Genomic DNA, 15,985 nt, shown 5'->3' with positions numbered 1-15,985 from the left:
CCTATTCGCCTAGCACTGGCTACCTTCTAGTGGGACCACTGGGCACTCGGGTGGCATCCTTTTAGGTGTGAAGGATGCCACCTTTGAGGTTGGCGGTATGGACCGGGGCGAATCTTCGTTAGTATGGAGATCTTCGAATGGGTGCTCAACTTAAAATGGGAGGTCGTCATTGTCTATGGACCGGCGGATCACCGCCGCTCCCCGACGTTCCTCGCTGAGCTCCAACGGAAGGTCTCCACCTCCCCCCTCCCGATGGTTGTGGGAGGGGAATTCAACCTCATCCGCTCTCCGAATGAGAAGAGTAACAACCGGATCAACCGCCCCAGGATACGGATGTTCAACGACTGCATCAAGGAGCTCGGCCTCCGCGAGCTTGAGCGGACTGGCGCCAGATTTACTTGGACGAACCGCCAAGCCGACCCGACAAAATCCGTGCTGGATCGCGTCCTAGTCTCCCCAAAGTGGGAACTCAGGTGCCCCTTGGCTTCACTCCGGGCGATCACCCAGATCGGGTCAGACCACGTCCCTCTCCTCCTCTCCACCGCCAACGAATTCCCCCCCATCCTGCCGCATTTTCGGTTTGAGCTTTTCTGGCTCAACCAAGCCAGTTTCCACGAGGCGGTCACGGCCAAGTGGATAACCACGCGCTCTTCCCCCCACCGTGCCATGTCCAACGTCGACTCATGGCAGGTCTGTGCCAAGCTCGCCCGCCAATTTATGAAGGGTTGGGGCGCGAATCTGGGTAGAGACCTCTACGAGCGCAAGAAAGCCCGCCTATCTACCATCCAGGCCTTGGACACCCGTGTGGACACTTCCAGGATTTCCCCGGATGAGTGGATGCTATGTTATGATCTTGATGATCAGCTCTCTACCATCTATACGGATGAAGAGGCATACTGGAGACTCCGCGGTACCCAACGATGGGTTCTTCGGGGCGACGCTAATACGGCATACTTCCAGGCGATTGCGAATGGGCGGCGACGACGGAACTCCATCCATTGCCTTTGGGATGGAGATTCCCAACTTGTCTGTCCATCGGACATCCGTGCCCACGTAGATGGCTTTTACAAAGCCCTATTCTCCCCCACCCATCAAGGTGCGGCCGCTCTGGCCCCCGACACCTGGTCGGGTGCCCAGTTAGTGTCCGATGCGGCTAACTCCACCTTAGTTGCACCGTTCTCTGAGGATGAGGTCCTCATGGCGATTAAGGGTATGAACCCCTCCTCGGCCCCGGGGCCGGATGGACTGCCAGTGTCCTTTTTCAAAGCGTTCTCGCAGACCATCAAACCTGAGGTAATGGCCCTCTTCGACGAAGTCTTCTCGGGGACCATGGACCTCGGGCGCCTTAACTATGGGGTCATTACTCTCATCCCCAAAGTCTAGGGTGCGACCGACATTCACCAGTTCCGGCCTATCACTATCATCAATGTGATATTCTGGATCCTGGCCAAAGGGTACGCCAATAGGATGACCCTTTTAGCTAACACAATCACTCATCCCAATCAATCGGCCTTCATTCACAGGCAATTTATTCTGGATGGAGTGTTGGTTTTCCATGAGGTCCTTCATGAAGTCTGCTCCAAACACCACTAGGCGGTCTTCCTGAAGCTTGACTTTCATAAAGCCTATGATACGGTTCACTGGCCCTTCCTTCGGGGAGTTTTGCTCTTTAAGTGAAAGTACATGTAGTCCCCATGTGTGGTTTTGGTAATTAATGACAATCCTTATGGACTAATGTTTGCATTGAGATATACATTTGAAGGTTAGTCCCATTGGAAAATGATTGAAGAATAATGGAAGACAACTCCTTTGAAGCAACAATTACATTGAGATGATCAAAATGAAGTTCATTGGAGTATCTTAAGGGTCGCCATGCTTAGATCTATGGTTTGAGCCATAATGGATCAAGATCTTAAAAGGGTGACTTGAATGATGAATTCTAGCAGTGGCTCAAAGATATGATCATAAGGGACTCATGTGTCTAGTCATGATTGATCAAGTATTCAAGCAAGCTATTCAAGTGAAGAATTCAATATACCCTTCAAGACGTCAAGATTAAACATGGAGTAGAGATATAGGTTGACCAAGATGAAGCTCAAAGATCAAACTCTAAATGGTCAACACACGAGCGCAAATGATGCACCACATAGGATCTTGTGGTATGATAAGAAATTATCAATTGCACTCTGTGTACTAACCCATACTATGTGTTGTCTATGTTTTTGAGGGTTAGGTGATTCTCATGGGCTCGCATCAAGAGAGAGATTTCAAGTGTCTATGAGAGGATGACATCAAGTGTTGGTGATCATGGTTGACAAGGGCAAGTTCAAGATAACCATCCCAAAGGATTACATGCTTGAAGCTTGTGGATGATCACATGATGGACAAGTGAAGATGAATACAAAGCAAAGCTTCACACATTTTGTATGGGGGAGGGACTTGAAGACTCCACCAATGTCTTGCCTTCATCTTGAGCCAAGAAGAAACATCAACATCAAGCTCAAGTGAACGGCTCGTGTCAAAGGTATTAGTTCCTTTGACGTTAGTGTTGTGGAGTGATGACCACCAAAGAAACGTATACACTCAAGAATGGATTCTCGATAGCTATGTAGTCTAGCTATTTTATGATTCTTGAGTTATAGGGATCCCGCACTATTAAGACGGTATCAAAGGGGTTTGTGATGGATATCCGCAAGTCAACATCTTCTATACACAATTCCACTCATATCCTATATACCAAAGAAAAGCCAAAGCCAAATAGTTTCCCAAAATATATGATCTAACCTTTGCATACTTTGCACCCTCCATTTTGGTTTATCTTGGGTGGTTCTCTATGTGAGGACCTGGAGTTTTTCCATAGCTTCAAAACAAGCCCAAGATCATCAAAATCGGAGTATGTATGAAAAAGTTGTGCATGTTTTAGTTTTGGGGTTCCTGTTGTTTTTTATTGGCCGGACGTCTGGTGGCGTCCGGAAATCCAATGGCCATATCCAGTAGCAAACGGACGGATTTCCGGTACTTACAGGACATCCGGAAAGTGTCGGATGTCCGGCAAACCTGATTCGCCAATATCCTGCTACATTCGTCTGATGGCGTGCTACAGCCGTCGGACGTCCGGTGCCTGTTTTGCCACCGGACGTCCGACACTTTCCTGAGCAGAATTCCGCCCCAACGGCCATTTGGGGCCACACTATAAATACCCCTTCACTACTTCATGTAGGGGTTGAGCAACACAACTATCTTGACCCACACTTGAAGAAAAGCTCCCTCTCCTTTCTCCTACCTCAAATCATAGATCCCGGAGAGATTTGTGAGAGTTCTTGAGAGAGATTCCACTCAAGTGAAGATCCACTCCCTCTCCCTCGCTTGACCAAAGGAATTCGTGATTTGAGCAAGTCTTGAGCATTTCCCCCCTTGATCTTGTTACTCTTGGAAGTTGGAGACTCCTAGGCGGTAGGAGTGCTCCGGTGAGGAATCAACTTGTGATTTGTCCCCCAGAAAGCTTTTGAAGGTTTGGAGGCCGCCTCAAGGTCTACCACTAGTGGTTGGGAATTGCCTTCGTGGTGATATCTCAAGGAGAATAGGGTGAGCCTTCGTGGTGTTGGTGTGCCTTCGTGGTAACATCCACCTCTCTAATGGTGACTAGCTTCCCTCCAAGGAAGTGAACATCGGGATACATCATCATCACCATGACTTCGGTTATCCCTAACCCTAACTCCTTACTTGTGGTTTACCTTGGTCACTTGATCGTGCATTCACTATTCTTGTTGTCCTCGTTATATTGTGTTGGTTACCATATCGTAGAGATTATTTAGGCCAACACTTTATAGTCCGCAATTCATACTTCCTACTATTGTTCTATATTGTGTTTAGTGTGAATTGCTAGCTTGTATCATTCAATTCCATATATTGTGATACAATTTGTGTAAGCTTGTATTGCCTACTTGTGGGTGTGTGTATTATTCGTTTCCATATCTCGTGATATACATTGAGTAAGTTTGTGTAACTTACTTGTGCTTACTCATATCCTCGTTGTTCTCATCTTGTTTATGCTAAGTTGTTGGTGCACTTAGTTAGCCTAGTATATTTAGGATTTGTGCTTGAAAAGTATCTGCTTAGTTTATTTCCGCATTAGGATATAGCCAAATCCGTAAAAGATTTTAAAATGCCTATTCACCCCCCCCCCTCTAGGCGACATCGTGGTCCTTTCAATTGGTATCAGAGCTAGGTCTCTCCTTATTAGGCTTAACCACCTAGAGAGTAACGATGTCGACTAGTGAACTAGTGCACGATGACACATTTTGTTTTAATGGCGCAAATTACATTATGTGGAGATTACGCATGCTTTGTCACTTTCGGACCATGGGTCCAAATGCTTTGCGGATTGTAGTTGTAGGGAATTCAAATCTAAAGGATGGACAATCTCCATCACTTGATGATATGAATCTTTATTGTGAAGCTTTAAGTGTCATTCACCAAGTTATAACCTTCGAGGTGTTCAAGTCAATCTCGTCTTTTTCGTTGGCTCATGAGGCTTGGACCAAAATTGAAGATATATATGGTGGGTCCAATCTTGATGAAGATAATATTATTTTCGGGGAGTTAATGGAGGAGTTCTCCACATTTTTAAATCATGAAGAGCTCCTTATTGCCTCCACCTCCGACTACTTGCATACCTCAACATATTTAACTTCACCAACATGTGGCTTACCACAAGGTAATGACATGGTGAGTGAACAAATATCTCGTGATGATGGTATTAAGCTCATCATTGATGATCTTGCTTATGTTGATACTAGTGATGTATCATCTATTGACACGAGCATATCTAACACCGAAAACATCATACGTTCTTGTGTAGAGAGTCCATGCATATCATCTAATGATGTAGTCATAAATTCTTGTGATGATATGCTTGGTCTTTTGTGTTGCCATATTCAAAATGCCGTGATTCCCTCTAGTTCTCTTTGTGAAACTAACCATGTAGAGGAAATCAAGAAAAATGAGGCACGCTTGGTTGATGAAGAACCCTCTTCTCCAAAAGAATCATCATCAACCCCCTATGTTCACATGTGCCTCATGGCAAGAGGTAATGACGAGGTATCATCTTCTCTTAGTGATAATGATGATAGTTGTAATGAGGAAGATGATGAAGTCTTGACTCAAAATCTCTATGAAATTGGGAAAACTCTTCGTAGAGCTAAAAATAACACTTATAAAAGGCTCCAAGGTATTCTTTCTTGCTTTCAAAAACGTAATTACTTGTTTCTTTACGAGCAAGCAAAAAGTGAACAACTTGAACATGAACTTGTTATGGCTCATCAATGTCTTAGTGACTTGAGGTCTTTAAAAGAAGAGATTGAAGTTACTCATTGTAAACTTAAAGAGGATTTTGAGCACCTTGACCTCGACTACAAGAAGGTCAAAGGAGAGCTCACCAAACTCTCTAAGTCTCATGAGGAACTTCAAGCTACTCATGCGGAGCCTCTAGCTTCTACATGCTCCTCTCATATTGATAATGATGCTTGTGCTACTAACTCTATCTTGTGTGAAGTATCGATATTAAAAGAAAATGTTGAGCTAAGGACTAAACTTGATTTGCTAACTAGCAATTATGGGAAATTGGGAGAAAGTCATAAAAATCTCTAAGGCACTCATGAGGATCTTCTAATCCCTCATGATGAGTTAAAGTTAGCTCATGAGGCTATGGTCACCAAGGTAAAATCATGTGAGTCTCATGTGGATATTAGCACATCTTCCACTCGAAATGCCTTATTGCCATGTGCTAGTCCTTGCAACTCCTCTCTACATGATATTTGTACATCTTGTAATGAAATGCTCACCATGCCTTGTTGCTCTAACAATGAAGCTTCTACTTCCTCTAGTTCTTTTTGTTAATACTAACCTTGTAGAGGAAAATAAAGAGCTCAAGGCCCAAGTCACTAGTTTGAAGAAAGACTTGGAAAGATGTTGTGATAATATCTTGAGTGTGCAAAAGGACCCTCAAGACAAAATAGGACTTGATTTCATCTCCAACAAGAATAAGTCCAAGACAAGAAGAAGGGACAAGATCAAGTCAAGAATTCGGCCAACATTACTTGCTTTAAGTGCAAAAATGTTGGACACCATGTGAGATCTTGTCCACTAAAGAAGAAGGCTTCAAATAAGAAGCAACATGGGAAGTGGCCTCAAGTTCAATATCAAGATGTAGAAAGGCCTCCACCCATGATGAACCATGATGATGCTTCTCAAATTGAGAAAATAAAGAAGAAAAGAAAAGGGGGCACGTGTTGCTATGTTTTTCGTGAGAAAAGGGACACATAGCTTCATCTTGTCCCAATGGTAACATATCTAAGCCTCCTATAGTCAATAATCATTATTCGTTAAGGAAGGATATTGTTGGCAATGTGTTTGCCAAGTTTGTGGGTTCCCAAAGAAGTTTGAAAGTGGACAAGACCATTTGGGTTGCCAAGCCTATTGTTACTAACTTCTTAGGACCCAACTTGGTTGGGGACCATCAAGCTCAAACTTGATCAATAGGTGTGTGGAGGGCATTGGAGAATTGGCTACTTCATGAACAAGACTATTTTCACCATATGTTATGGTTAATGCCAAGTCAAGTGGATTATCATCATATCTATCAATCCAATGCTCCTCCTTGCGGTAACTCGTACTTGCATTGTTTACATTGAAAGTTACTAAGTCCCTTGCATGTTTAGGTTTTGTACCTAGCATGTGCTTGTATATGTTGTGCTTCCTAGTATGCTTGATTTGTGTTATCTAGCATGTGTAGGTCACAATGCACTTCATATATTTGTGTGTGTGGTTTCGAGCCTTTATTGCTTCATTAGTTGAATCTTCCTTGTCTCTTTTGAGATATTAATGGATCATCACATTATGGGGGGAGTGCTATGTTTTACACATATCACAAACCTTAAATGTGTATATATGTGGGATACCACCTAGTATTGTTAGTGCAATATTATCTAGTTACTATGTGGTATGTAAAGCTCATTTGAAACTCAAATTCTCATCCATTAATTGTCCTTAGTTCGGTTTCATTTGCTTCTTGTGGATAATACATGGATCATCATATTATGGGGGAGTGATATGCTTTGTGCATATCACAATCCTTGTTAATATGAACAATTGAGGGATGCCACTTAGAATTTATATTTGAGATTATCTTATATCTCCGTGGCATGCAATGCATTGTTTACGTATGGCATTCTTGTGCGGTTTTGCCCATAGTTATCTTTAAAATCATATTTGGAAAATCGTTTGATTAAAGCTATTCCAATTGTTGCTTTGCATGATGATCTATCTACTTGGAATATTAATAATATGCTATCCAAGCATTGTGTTTATTTCTAAAATCTCATGTTATGCTTGTGTTAGTATAGATGATCATGTACTTATTTGGTTTCTACACTGAATGATAACCCAAAATACCATTTTGTTCGAATTCATCTTATTGCTCTATATGTGAGTTCGTTATCTCATTATTTCTAGTGTCCTATATGTACTTGAGTGAGATATTCCTATGAGTATGTGTGCAATGCATATCTTATATACTCATTGGTTTTTTCTTGGTTCATATGTTGAACTTTGTGTGCTATCATATGTTGATTTGTCACTTTAACATGAATTACTAGTGATGTTATTGGAAGTATTAACGGTTATGTGTTCATTTGTCCAATTTGTATCTCCCTGGATTTTGGTAGGCTTGTGCATGCATATTTACTATGTGTAAATTCGCATGCCTTGTTTGCTTTATTTGATCCAATATATATGGTAAATCCATCAAATTCTTAATAGCTAAGATGTGCATGAAATTCAAATTCATATCAATATGCACATATTTAAGTGGATTTACCCTATGTGTCGTAGTTATGTTAACTACTTCGGACCCAACAAGTTTGGGGACCATATTGTACTTCAAATGTTTTAGGTACATTTGAGAAGCATTGGGTGCTTGGCTTATTCATGAAGGTGGTGGCACTATGAGGAAATTAGAGCCAAGCTTGGACATTTTATTGATCTACGACTTCATACCAATGCTATCTCGGTAACAAGTATTTACTTCATACACACACACACACACATATATATATATATAATGGGGTCAACCTTTTGTAGGTTGCATCATGGCATGAATTTCTTGACTCGTTCCTGTGATACTTGTTTCCTTTCTCAAAGCATCCCAACAATGATCTCTTGTTTCTAGTTGTGATGTCTTTGATGGTTGTGTGTTTGGAGTTCATTAATATACAATAATATTATATTAAGCCACATGCTATGCTTTCAAGCAAAGATCTAATTGGTATATTTTATGACTCCCGTTTGGATATCTTATTCTTTCCTTTTGTAACTATTTTATGTGTACATCCTTCTTTGTGGATATCATCTACCTAGAATCTTATACACGTGAGAGAAGTTACATCTGTAGTTGATATCCATATTCTTTCATGCCCACCATTTCATTCACTTTTTATATCTTTGGTGGCTCCATGGAAGCATTTGTTGTATGAGTGCATGTCTTACCTCTTTGCATCTTAGTGCATTCATGTTTGGTGAAGTTTGTTGTCCTCATGCTTGTCTTGACAAGCCTATTATTTCCTATCTTCATCATGGGTTGTCACAAGCTTTGATTTTTAATTTGCTATTAGTGAGCTTGTGAACCCATTTTCTTGATGTGTGTGTGACCTTAACTTCGTGTGTGTGGGAAGGACATGTCTTGCACCTTGTATCCCATTTACTCAAGACTATGTTGATGCTTAATTCTCATCCTTATACTAGTCTTCTCAAGTGCTTTGACGTGACTCACACACATCATTTTGGTTGTGCCTATTCTTAGGTTGCCTCATGTACATGTTGCTCAACCATATGTTTATTGCAAATGCTAGGCTTCTTTTCTTATCTATGCCTGCTTGCAATTGTTTTGTGTTCCTGTTGATTTTGGGGGAGTGATGATCCTATTTTGTGCACTTGAATCCAAATACAAAAATTCTAAATAGTGCATAAATCATGGGGAGCTTCTCTATTTTCCTTAGAACACTCCTTTGCCCAAATCATAATATTCTTTTATCCTTTTGGCTCGTCGGATCTTTTGATTGCTTGCTTCACTTTGTGTTATGCAAATGAGATCAATTTGTTCCATGTGCCTTGCTATTATGACTAGGTTTCAGTTGTATACTGATGGATTCACTTGTGTGTATCATGTTCTTATCAATTGCATCTATCTTGTGTATGCAAAGTTTCTTTGTGGATACATATCATGATATGATTGGCCACTCAGAAACTTTTTATACATGAGAAAGTTCATATCTTTCCTTGATATCATTTATTCCTTGCCGGCCACTTCGTTTGTTTCCTCTTATTCTTATGGTGGCTGCGGTAAGAGGTTGTGTCATGGGTGCTTGTATGTTTGGCATATAATCTTGCGCACCCATGTGTTTTGACTGTTTTCCTCACATGTCTAATGCTTTTTTTCATATCTTCATATCTTGTTGCATTCTATAGATTCTGAGCTCCTCAAATTGTTCATTATTGAATATGTGCATTTGCGTTCACTCACATTTTGTGATATGCACACATCAAGGAAGAACTCATACTATATTGGTCTTCTAGATGTTTTGTCTTCCATTTTGGCATTTGTTGCCAATGGGAGAGAAGTTCAGAGGGTTTAAGATAAATATCTTTTGAAGTTCTTGTTGTCATTCATGCATATCCACCCTAGTTATATATGCTTGTTGCATGAATGAATATATAGAGAAAACTCCAACTAGTTTATATCAACCAATATATGCAATGAAATTCAAAGTTCATTCACACATGCATATATTGTGGGGGAGCTTGCTCTATATATTGCGGTCTTACTAACATCAAATGCTTGTGTAGTGTTTTGATGTTAGTACAACCAGTTTTGATAAACATCAAGTTTCTTTGTGATAATTGATGCTATCAAAATCACCGCAAGTATACAATTTATCCTCGAAAAAATTGCGAGCTTGTGTAAAAATTCATTATATAAACCCTCTTGTTGAGATTGTCATCAATTACCAAAATGGGGGATATTGAAAATACATGTAGTCCCATGTGTGGTTTTGGTAATTAATAACAATCCTTATGGACTAATGTTTGCATTAAGATACTAGTTGACCCGTTGGCGCAGAGACCTGCTGAATACATGTTATCGATGAAAGTAGTTTCATGCTGCAAGAACCTTCAGCTAAAGCCATGTTTGCGATGAAAATAGTTTCCTTTATTAAGGACATGCCATGTATATACAGTCGGTTTAGTTGTGGTCTGCTAAATCCATATCCGCCTTGAAAAAAAAACATTGTTTAATTTGCAGAGCCTCACGTGTTTCAAGTATGAATAAGAACTACAAACTCTTTTTGTGAGATTCAAACACATTTCCAGAGTTTTTATTTCTTAGTACATGTTGTCTAAAGTAACATTTGCCCAGAGAAAGAGAAGCATACCCCTCTCTCATTATGATTATTATTAAAAGGTATTAAATTCAAAATAAACAATTTCATTTACTTGAAGCACTTGAAGAAAGAGAACTTAGACATACTTGCAATGCTCATTTAACCTGTGAAGGACAAAAATATTCCATCGTCTCTGAATGATGAACTAAACTAAATAAGAAATATATGCAGTAAATTCATTCAAAGTAGAAAAGGGATCTTATTTCAAATAAGGCATTACAACAAACATGGTGTTATCTTAGTAAAAGAAATTACATCATTAGAAGAGAAAAGGGAAGAAAACCAAACATGAGATTGAGATTAATACATCTAGGAGGAGGTCGTAGACATCACTGCGATCATTTTGCGGCCCTGGGGAGCAAGGATCCATCGTTTTATATGCCTTGTCCGGCTGCTGGAGTAGATGACATGGAAACGTCGTCTCTATCATCTCGATGGCTTAGACCCAGGAGCTGGATGTTCATCTCGGCCCTCCGCAGCTTCCATCAATGGATTTTTATAGTCAGGGTTAAAGACTGAGAGGCCCTATGCATGTTCACAAAAACACAATTTTGACAAATTATCTCTATTGTAAAATTGAGGGAGTAACTCATTATTCGAGAGAACTGGTCATACATGAAGCATCAAGAACACACGTGCACAAATCTAATTCTAACTGAATTTAGCTTTCAGTTGGCATTTCCTCAAACAATCAAGTGCACCTATTATTATTTGGCTGACAAAAATATGAACACCAAACACGCCATCATCGTTAAGCAATTCAAGAGCATGGAATAAAAAACAGCACACTGTCTTCAGTCATAACTAACCATATGTGAAGAATGTTTTCGGTCATACAAACCACATTTCAGATCCCTTTTCCATTATATCTTAACTCTAAGATCACAGCTACACGGCCGTGTGTCATAAAAACAAATAATTTCTAGTGTAAATTTAAGTTTTGTAGAGAACCTATCACCAAATGGTGCATCATTATCAAGAAAATACGGACGAAGGACTGCCAATTCGGCACAACATGTGTTTAATCTTATACAATTGTTTAACCCCCTAAAGCATCTCATACTAATTCCTTATCTTCTAATATGATTCTGGATGGAAAAGAAAAAACAATGCATTAACCAAGGACCCTAGTAATATTTTAATTTATATTTAGAGCACTACAATATATATTCTTTGTATGAACTTTGTAACACATAATAATAATATTCCATTGGCCTTTTCTCAACATAAGAATTCCAATGATTTCGTTCTCAACTCCATAATGAAGCCGGATACATACATGAATTTTAGTATTTTTGCAATAGCTAACTGTGTAACTTTTCTCCCTAAATATGAGATAACTTAAATGGCAGGATGATGTTTGTTTTCCCCTTATTTTCAGCTGGATCTCAATAAATCAACGGCAAGGAGTACACATTACCATGGTTTAGTTTAATAAGTTGCTTCATTTCAAGAACGTGTATTCCATTCTCCTATACATGTCAGCAAGCTCTTTTTGTACTGGCGACAATCAGGAAAAAGCCTGATGTGCGAAAGCAATAGACGAAAACCTTTTTAGAGCTCGCGATAAACTGATATACATATATGGTACTCATCTTCCTCTGCTGGATGCCATGTTCCAACTTCCAAGTAAAGAAAGGTATGTCGTTTCCATTTGATTATAAATTGTGCTCTCAATGCAAGGAAAGTATATGCCGGTTTAAGAAATAACCTCAAATTTAATCATACAACTGTATATTTATACTATCCATGATTTCGAAAGAGTTACCTGTATGTTGTCATCAATGTTCCCTGTCTAGAGCAGCAGTGAGAGCAAGCCTGTGAAACAAGGCACAGAAGAAAGCATACTATGATGAACCAATGATGAATATCTTACAAAGTTAGACATTTACAACAATTGTAGCACCAAATAGTTCGATGCCCTAATAAAGCTACCTAAGAAAACCATGGCTCCAAAGCCTTGTCACCTACACATTAAATTATTGTAACTATATAAGAAATTGCAGCGGTATTACAAATAACCTAATGATATATCAGATTACATGGCAATGATCTTCTTAAGAAAACTACCAGTTTACATGACATCTCCAACCATATTTCTTACAATTTTTCAATTTCAGTATTAGTATATGAAATATGCAAATCTATCTACAGACACAAAAACATTACTGTGATTGGTGTTTCCAAACATAAATCTACAAATAATATTCAGAAACAGATTCATAACAATAGCAAACAAACCTCCTCTATTTCCTTAAATATGGTGCATAACAAATGAATGACAGAATAGAAAATGTTGTAATGGTGCCATACAACCAAAAACACAATCTTGTCCATTACCTTGAGGAACATGAGATCTGGAAATACGACACTGCAATAAAGTGAAAATTCTAGCAATGTCCATGGACCTGCAAGCACCATTCAATAGTCACACAAACAAATCAAAAATACATAGAAGGGGCAGGGGGAGAGGGGTAATATCATGCCTTCATGTACCAAGGCTGGGAGTATAATAGAACACATTTGTGTTACAATATAAATAATGATATGGAGTCTGGATTAGAAGATAATTTGCTACAAGCTTACACTTGAAAATCTCTTAACATTATATCATTATAATCAACATATTCATCTCACCATAAAGCAATAAAATTTAATTAATCCACATTCAGAAAAACATGCACAATGGTCTTCACATTTAATCACTAATCAAATGTGTGTACTGTATTCTCGTGTATAGCCAAAAGTAAAGTATATAGAATTTGAATTTTCAGTGGTACTTTAACAGAACTCAACAAATTAATACTTGTATGTGCCACCTTAACGATGAGACACAATAAGGATGCAACAATCTGAGAGGGGAGGAAAGATACAAACCTTAATGATGAGAACTAAAAAGTAGCAAAACAGAGGCACCCAAACTTCTGAAGAGACAAACTGAAAAAAATAACCAGAGGAGATGAAGCGAACAAACCTCCACAATGAAAATGAAAGCTCATTGCTGGAAGACAAAAAACTCTTTTAACCGACAATCTCGTATGCAATGGAAAAGAGCACACATCTGGTCCACACATAATCATGACTTTACATATGCATAATCAGAAGAGTATTTTTTCTAGTTTCAGTAATTACATCTCATCTATTTCTTGTTCTGCTTTATCCCCACTTGAGGTGGTATTATCATTCTCGAGCTTCATGCCAAAATGACCCATAATTCTTTCCAGCTACGTTTTAATTTATAATGTAAAGACCAAGATAAATAGAGACAAGCAGCATGTGTTTCTGCAAGTCTATAAGAGTGGGAATATAGAGGGGGTGCCAATATGGGGTGTGTGAAATATCACAACAAATAAAAATAAAACACAAAGGTGGTAGTGTCATCTACTCATACCTGTTGTTCTTTAGCTATACTATCATAAGGCACCTCTATCCAGTTCTGTAATCTCTGTAGGCACTCTTCCTACAATAGAAAATGCCGCAAAAACTTAGTTGTATAAAAATGAACAACTTGTATATAACAACCTAGTTGTATACCAACGAATAAGAGAGGAAGTGGAGGCAAACCTGAACCATCTCGAGCTCCTTGCTCCTGCTACTCCATCGACCGCATCCGCTGCTCCGCGGACCCCTGCTGCTTCTAGGCTCTCCATATACGCTCTGGAAATGGTTCATCTCAAATTCTGAAGGTAACAGTGTCACTACAAATTCTGAAAATAACACTATAACTTTGTAAACGATTCATCTCAATAAGCAAGTAGGACTCAACCAAGTACATAATTTAAGCAAATACAACATACCAAAGCATCAAAGCATAAGTAAGAAATAGACGGAGGGAGAAGGGAGGGAAGATACCACCACAGGAACCAAATCGAAGCACCATACTCCCAAGAACTGCCTAGCTGCAGCAAGCCCTTATTGTCATGGCGCAGATAAGATATTCTTGCTTATGGCACACCACACCACGTGCACTACCAGATCAATCTTGAGTCCGAAATACCCTCTAAAAAACTGGAAGAAAAAAATCACAGGTTACCATGGAAGTTGAGGAAAGGATGAAGAAAAATAGGAAGATGCTCACCTGTGTCGGCGCTCCTCCACAAACTTTTAGCTTTCCTGGGGTTCTCCTCTGCAGGTAGAGGCTAGGGATGAGGCTCGGCCAGGAGGGGTTTCCCCACTGCCGCTGCTGCACTCACTGCATCGTACCTTCATCCCCTGGCCTGCCTAGCTGGTGTGCGTCGAGCAAGTGTATAAGAAAATTTTGAATCTGTCAATCCATGCCTGAGACAATGAACTGAACATTAGCTCTGTACCTGAGACAATGAACTGAACATTAGCTCTGTACATTCAGCAAGATACAGATATCAACATTCTATGAAAAGAAAGTGCATAACTGGCATCACACTTTTCTTGGTGAAGGTGATCAACCTGAGCACTCACCTAAGCTCAGCTGCTGCTCAACCCCCTCTTCTCCAACCCTGGAACATTTATTCCTGTAGCAAACCAAATGAAGAAACAAAATGTCTAAATTTATAAGGCCAAATGCACACACCAAAATTTGAGAAATTCAAAATAAATAAATGAACAATCGGAGGAGTTGATGGGAGAGAGAAGCATATACCTAGCATAAATTCGCACCACCATGTGAGGTTTGGTTGAGACGGACAATGAATCGGGCACTGGAATAAATTGTCCTTGGACGTGCAAGCACCATGAAGTACAATCAGTCAATCACACAACCAAATCGAAATCACACAGGAGGAGCACATGAGGGAGAGGGAGCAGGAGGAGAGGCAAAGAGAGGAATGGAAGAAGGAGCTCACGGGGAAGATGCAGCTAGGGAAGAGGGAGTCCGGCGCCGGCGGTATATCCTCATCTCCTCCCCTGCTGCTCCTCTCACGACAGCGCAACCGGCGGCCTTTGGTCGACGACCTAGGACCGGCCGATAGCTCCTCCCCGGGGGCTCGTTGATGGCGTGCTCCCCATCGGCTTCCTGCCCAGAAGCTCGCCAACGGGCGTCTCCTGTCCTCTTGTGCGGCGGCTTCCTCCCACTGGCGTGGCCATCGGACAGAGAGGAGCGAAGCGGAATGGCGGCGGCGGCGGCCGGCGAGGAAAGATGGAGGAGGAGTGAGGAGGGCGGCGCTGCGGGCTTGGGAGGCTAGGGTTTGTGCGGTGGGGGGTTGGGGACCTGCCCGACTTGAGATGAGACGCGGTGCAGCGCGCGCGCGGAGCTGCTGGCGAATCCCTCTTGCACACGAGCGCGGCTGACCCAGCCAATACAAGGGCGACTTGAGATGAGACGTGGTGCAGCGCGCGCGCGCAGAGCTGCTGACGAATCCCTCCTTGCACACGAGCGCGGCTGACCCAGCCAATACAAGGGCGAGACGAGCCCACCCGTCATTGGGCAAAAAAAACAATCGTAGTGTTAAAATAAGATTTATCAGGAGATGAAGATTTGACGGTTCAGACTCAAAATGAGGACGATCGAACGG

The 15,985-nt window shown here is 40.7% G+C and overlaps 1 protein-coding gene across 14 annotated transcripts; it reads right to left on the bottom strand.

The window, feature by feature from the left end:
* Positions 1–10,651: 10,651 nt before the first annotated feature.
* On the bottom strand, positions 10,652–15,768 carry LOC125513554. Of its 14 annotated transcripts, none has more exons than XR_007286012.1 (11): positions 15,317–15,765; positions 15,115–15,187; positions 14,934–15,017; positions 14,575–14,774; positions 14,349–14,504; positions 14,061–14,203; positions 13,888–13,956; positions 13,374–13,433; positions 12,837–12,904; positions 12,265–12,314; positions 10,652–11,021 (listed from the first exon to the last, which is right to left on the bottom strand). XR_007286012.1 is itself a non-coding variant. In XM_048678683.1 (9 exons), the coding sequence occupies exons 5-9, from the start codon at positions 14,374–14,376 to the stop codon at positions 12,887–12,889; spliced, it is 318 nt and encodes a 105-aa protein (XP_048534640.1). In that variant the 5' UTR covers positions 14,377–14,504; positions 14,575–14,806; positions 14,934–14,986; positions 15,115–15,187; positions 15,317–15,765; the 3' UTR covers positions 12,837–12,886. The 14 variants fall into 14 exon arrangements, 1 of the variants encoding a protein (XP_048534640.1); XR_007286013.1 differs by having other exon boundaries at positions 14,575–14,721; XR_007286007.1 differs by having other exon boundaries at positions 14,575–14,806; positions 14,888–14,986.
* Positions 15,769–15,985: the final 217 nt, after the last annotated feature.

This window comes from Triticum urartu, chromosome 6 (genome assembly GCF_003073215.2).
Source record: "Triticum urartu cultivar G1812 chromosome 6, Tu2.1, whole genome shotgun sequence".
Taxonomy (NCBI): Eukaryota; Viridiplantae; Streptophyta; class Magnoliopsida; order Poales; family Poaceae; genus Triticum; species Triticum urartu.
The sequence above is the reverse complement of the archived record's forward strand: the minus strand, read 5'-3'. Positions and strand labels throughout refer to the sequence as shown.

Coding starts and splice junctions, on each gene's coding strand:
- LOC125513554 (XM_048678683.1), bottom strand. CDS start 14,376: ATGGTGCTTCGATTTGGTTCCTGTGGTG. Junction 14,204..14,348: donor TCGATTTGGTTCCTGTGGTG/GTATCTTCCCTC, acceptor TGTTATTTTCAG/AATTTGTAGTGACACTGTTA. Junction 13,957..14,060: donor AGGAGCTCGAGATGGTTCAG/GTTTGCCTCCAC, acceptor TTTCTATTGTAG/GAAGAGTGCCTACAGAGATT.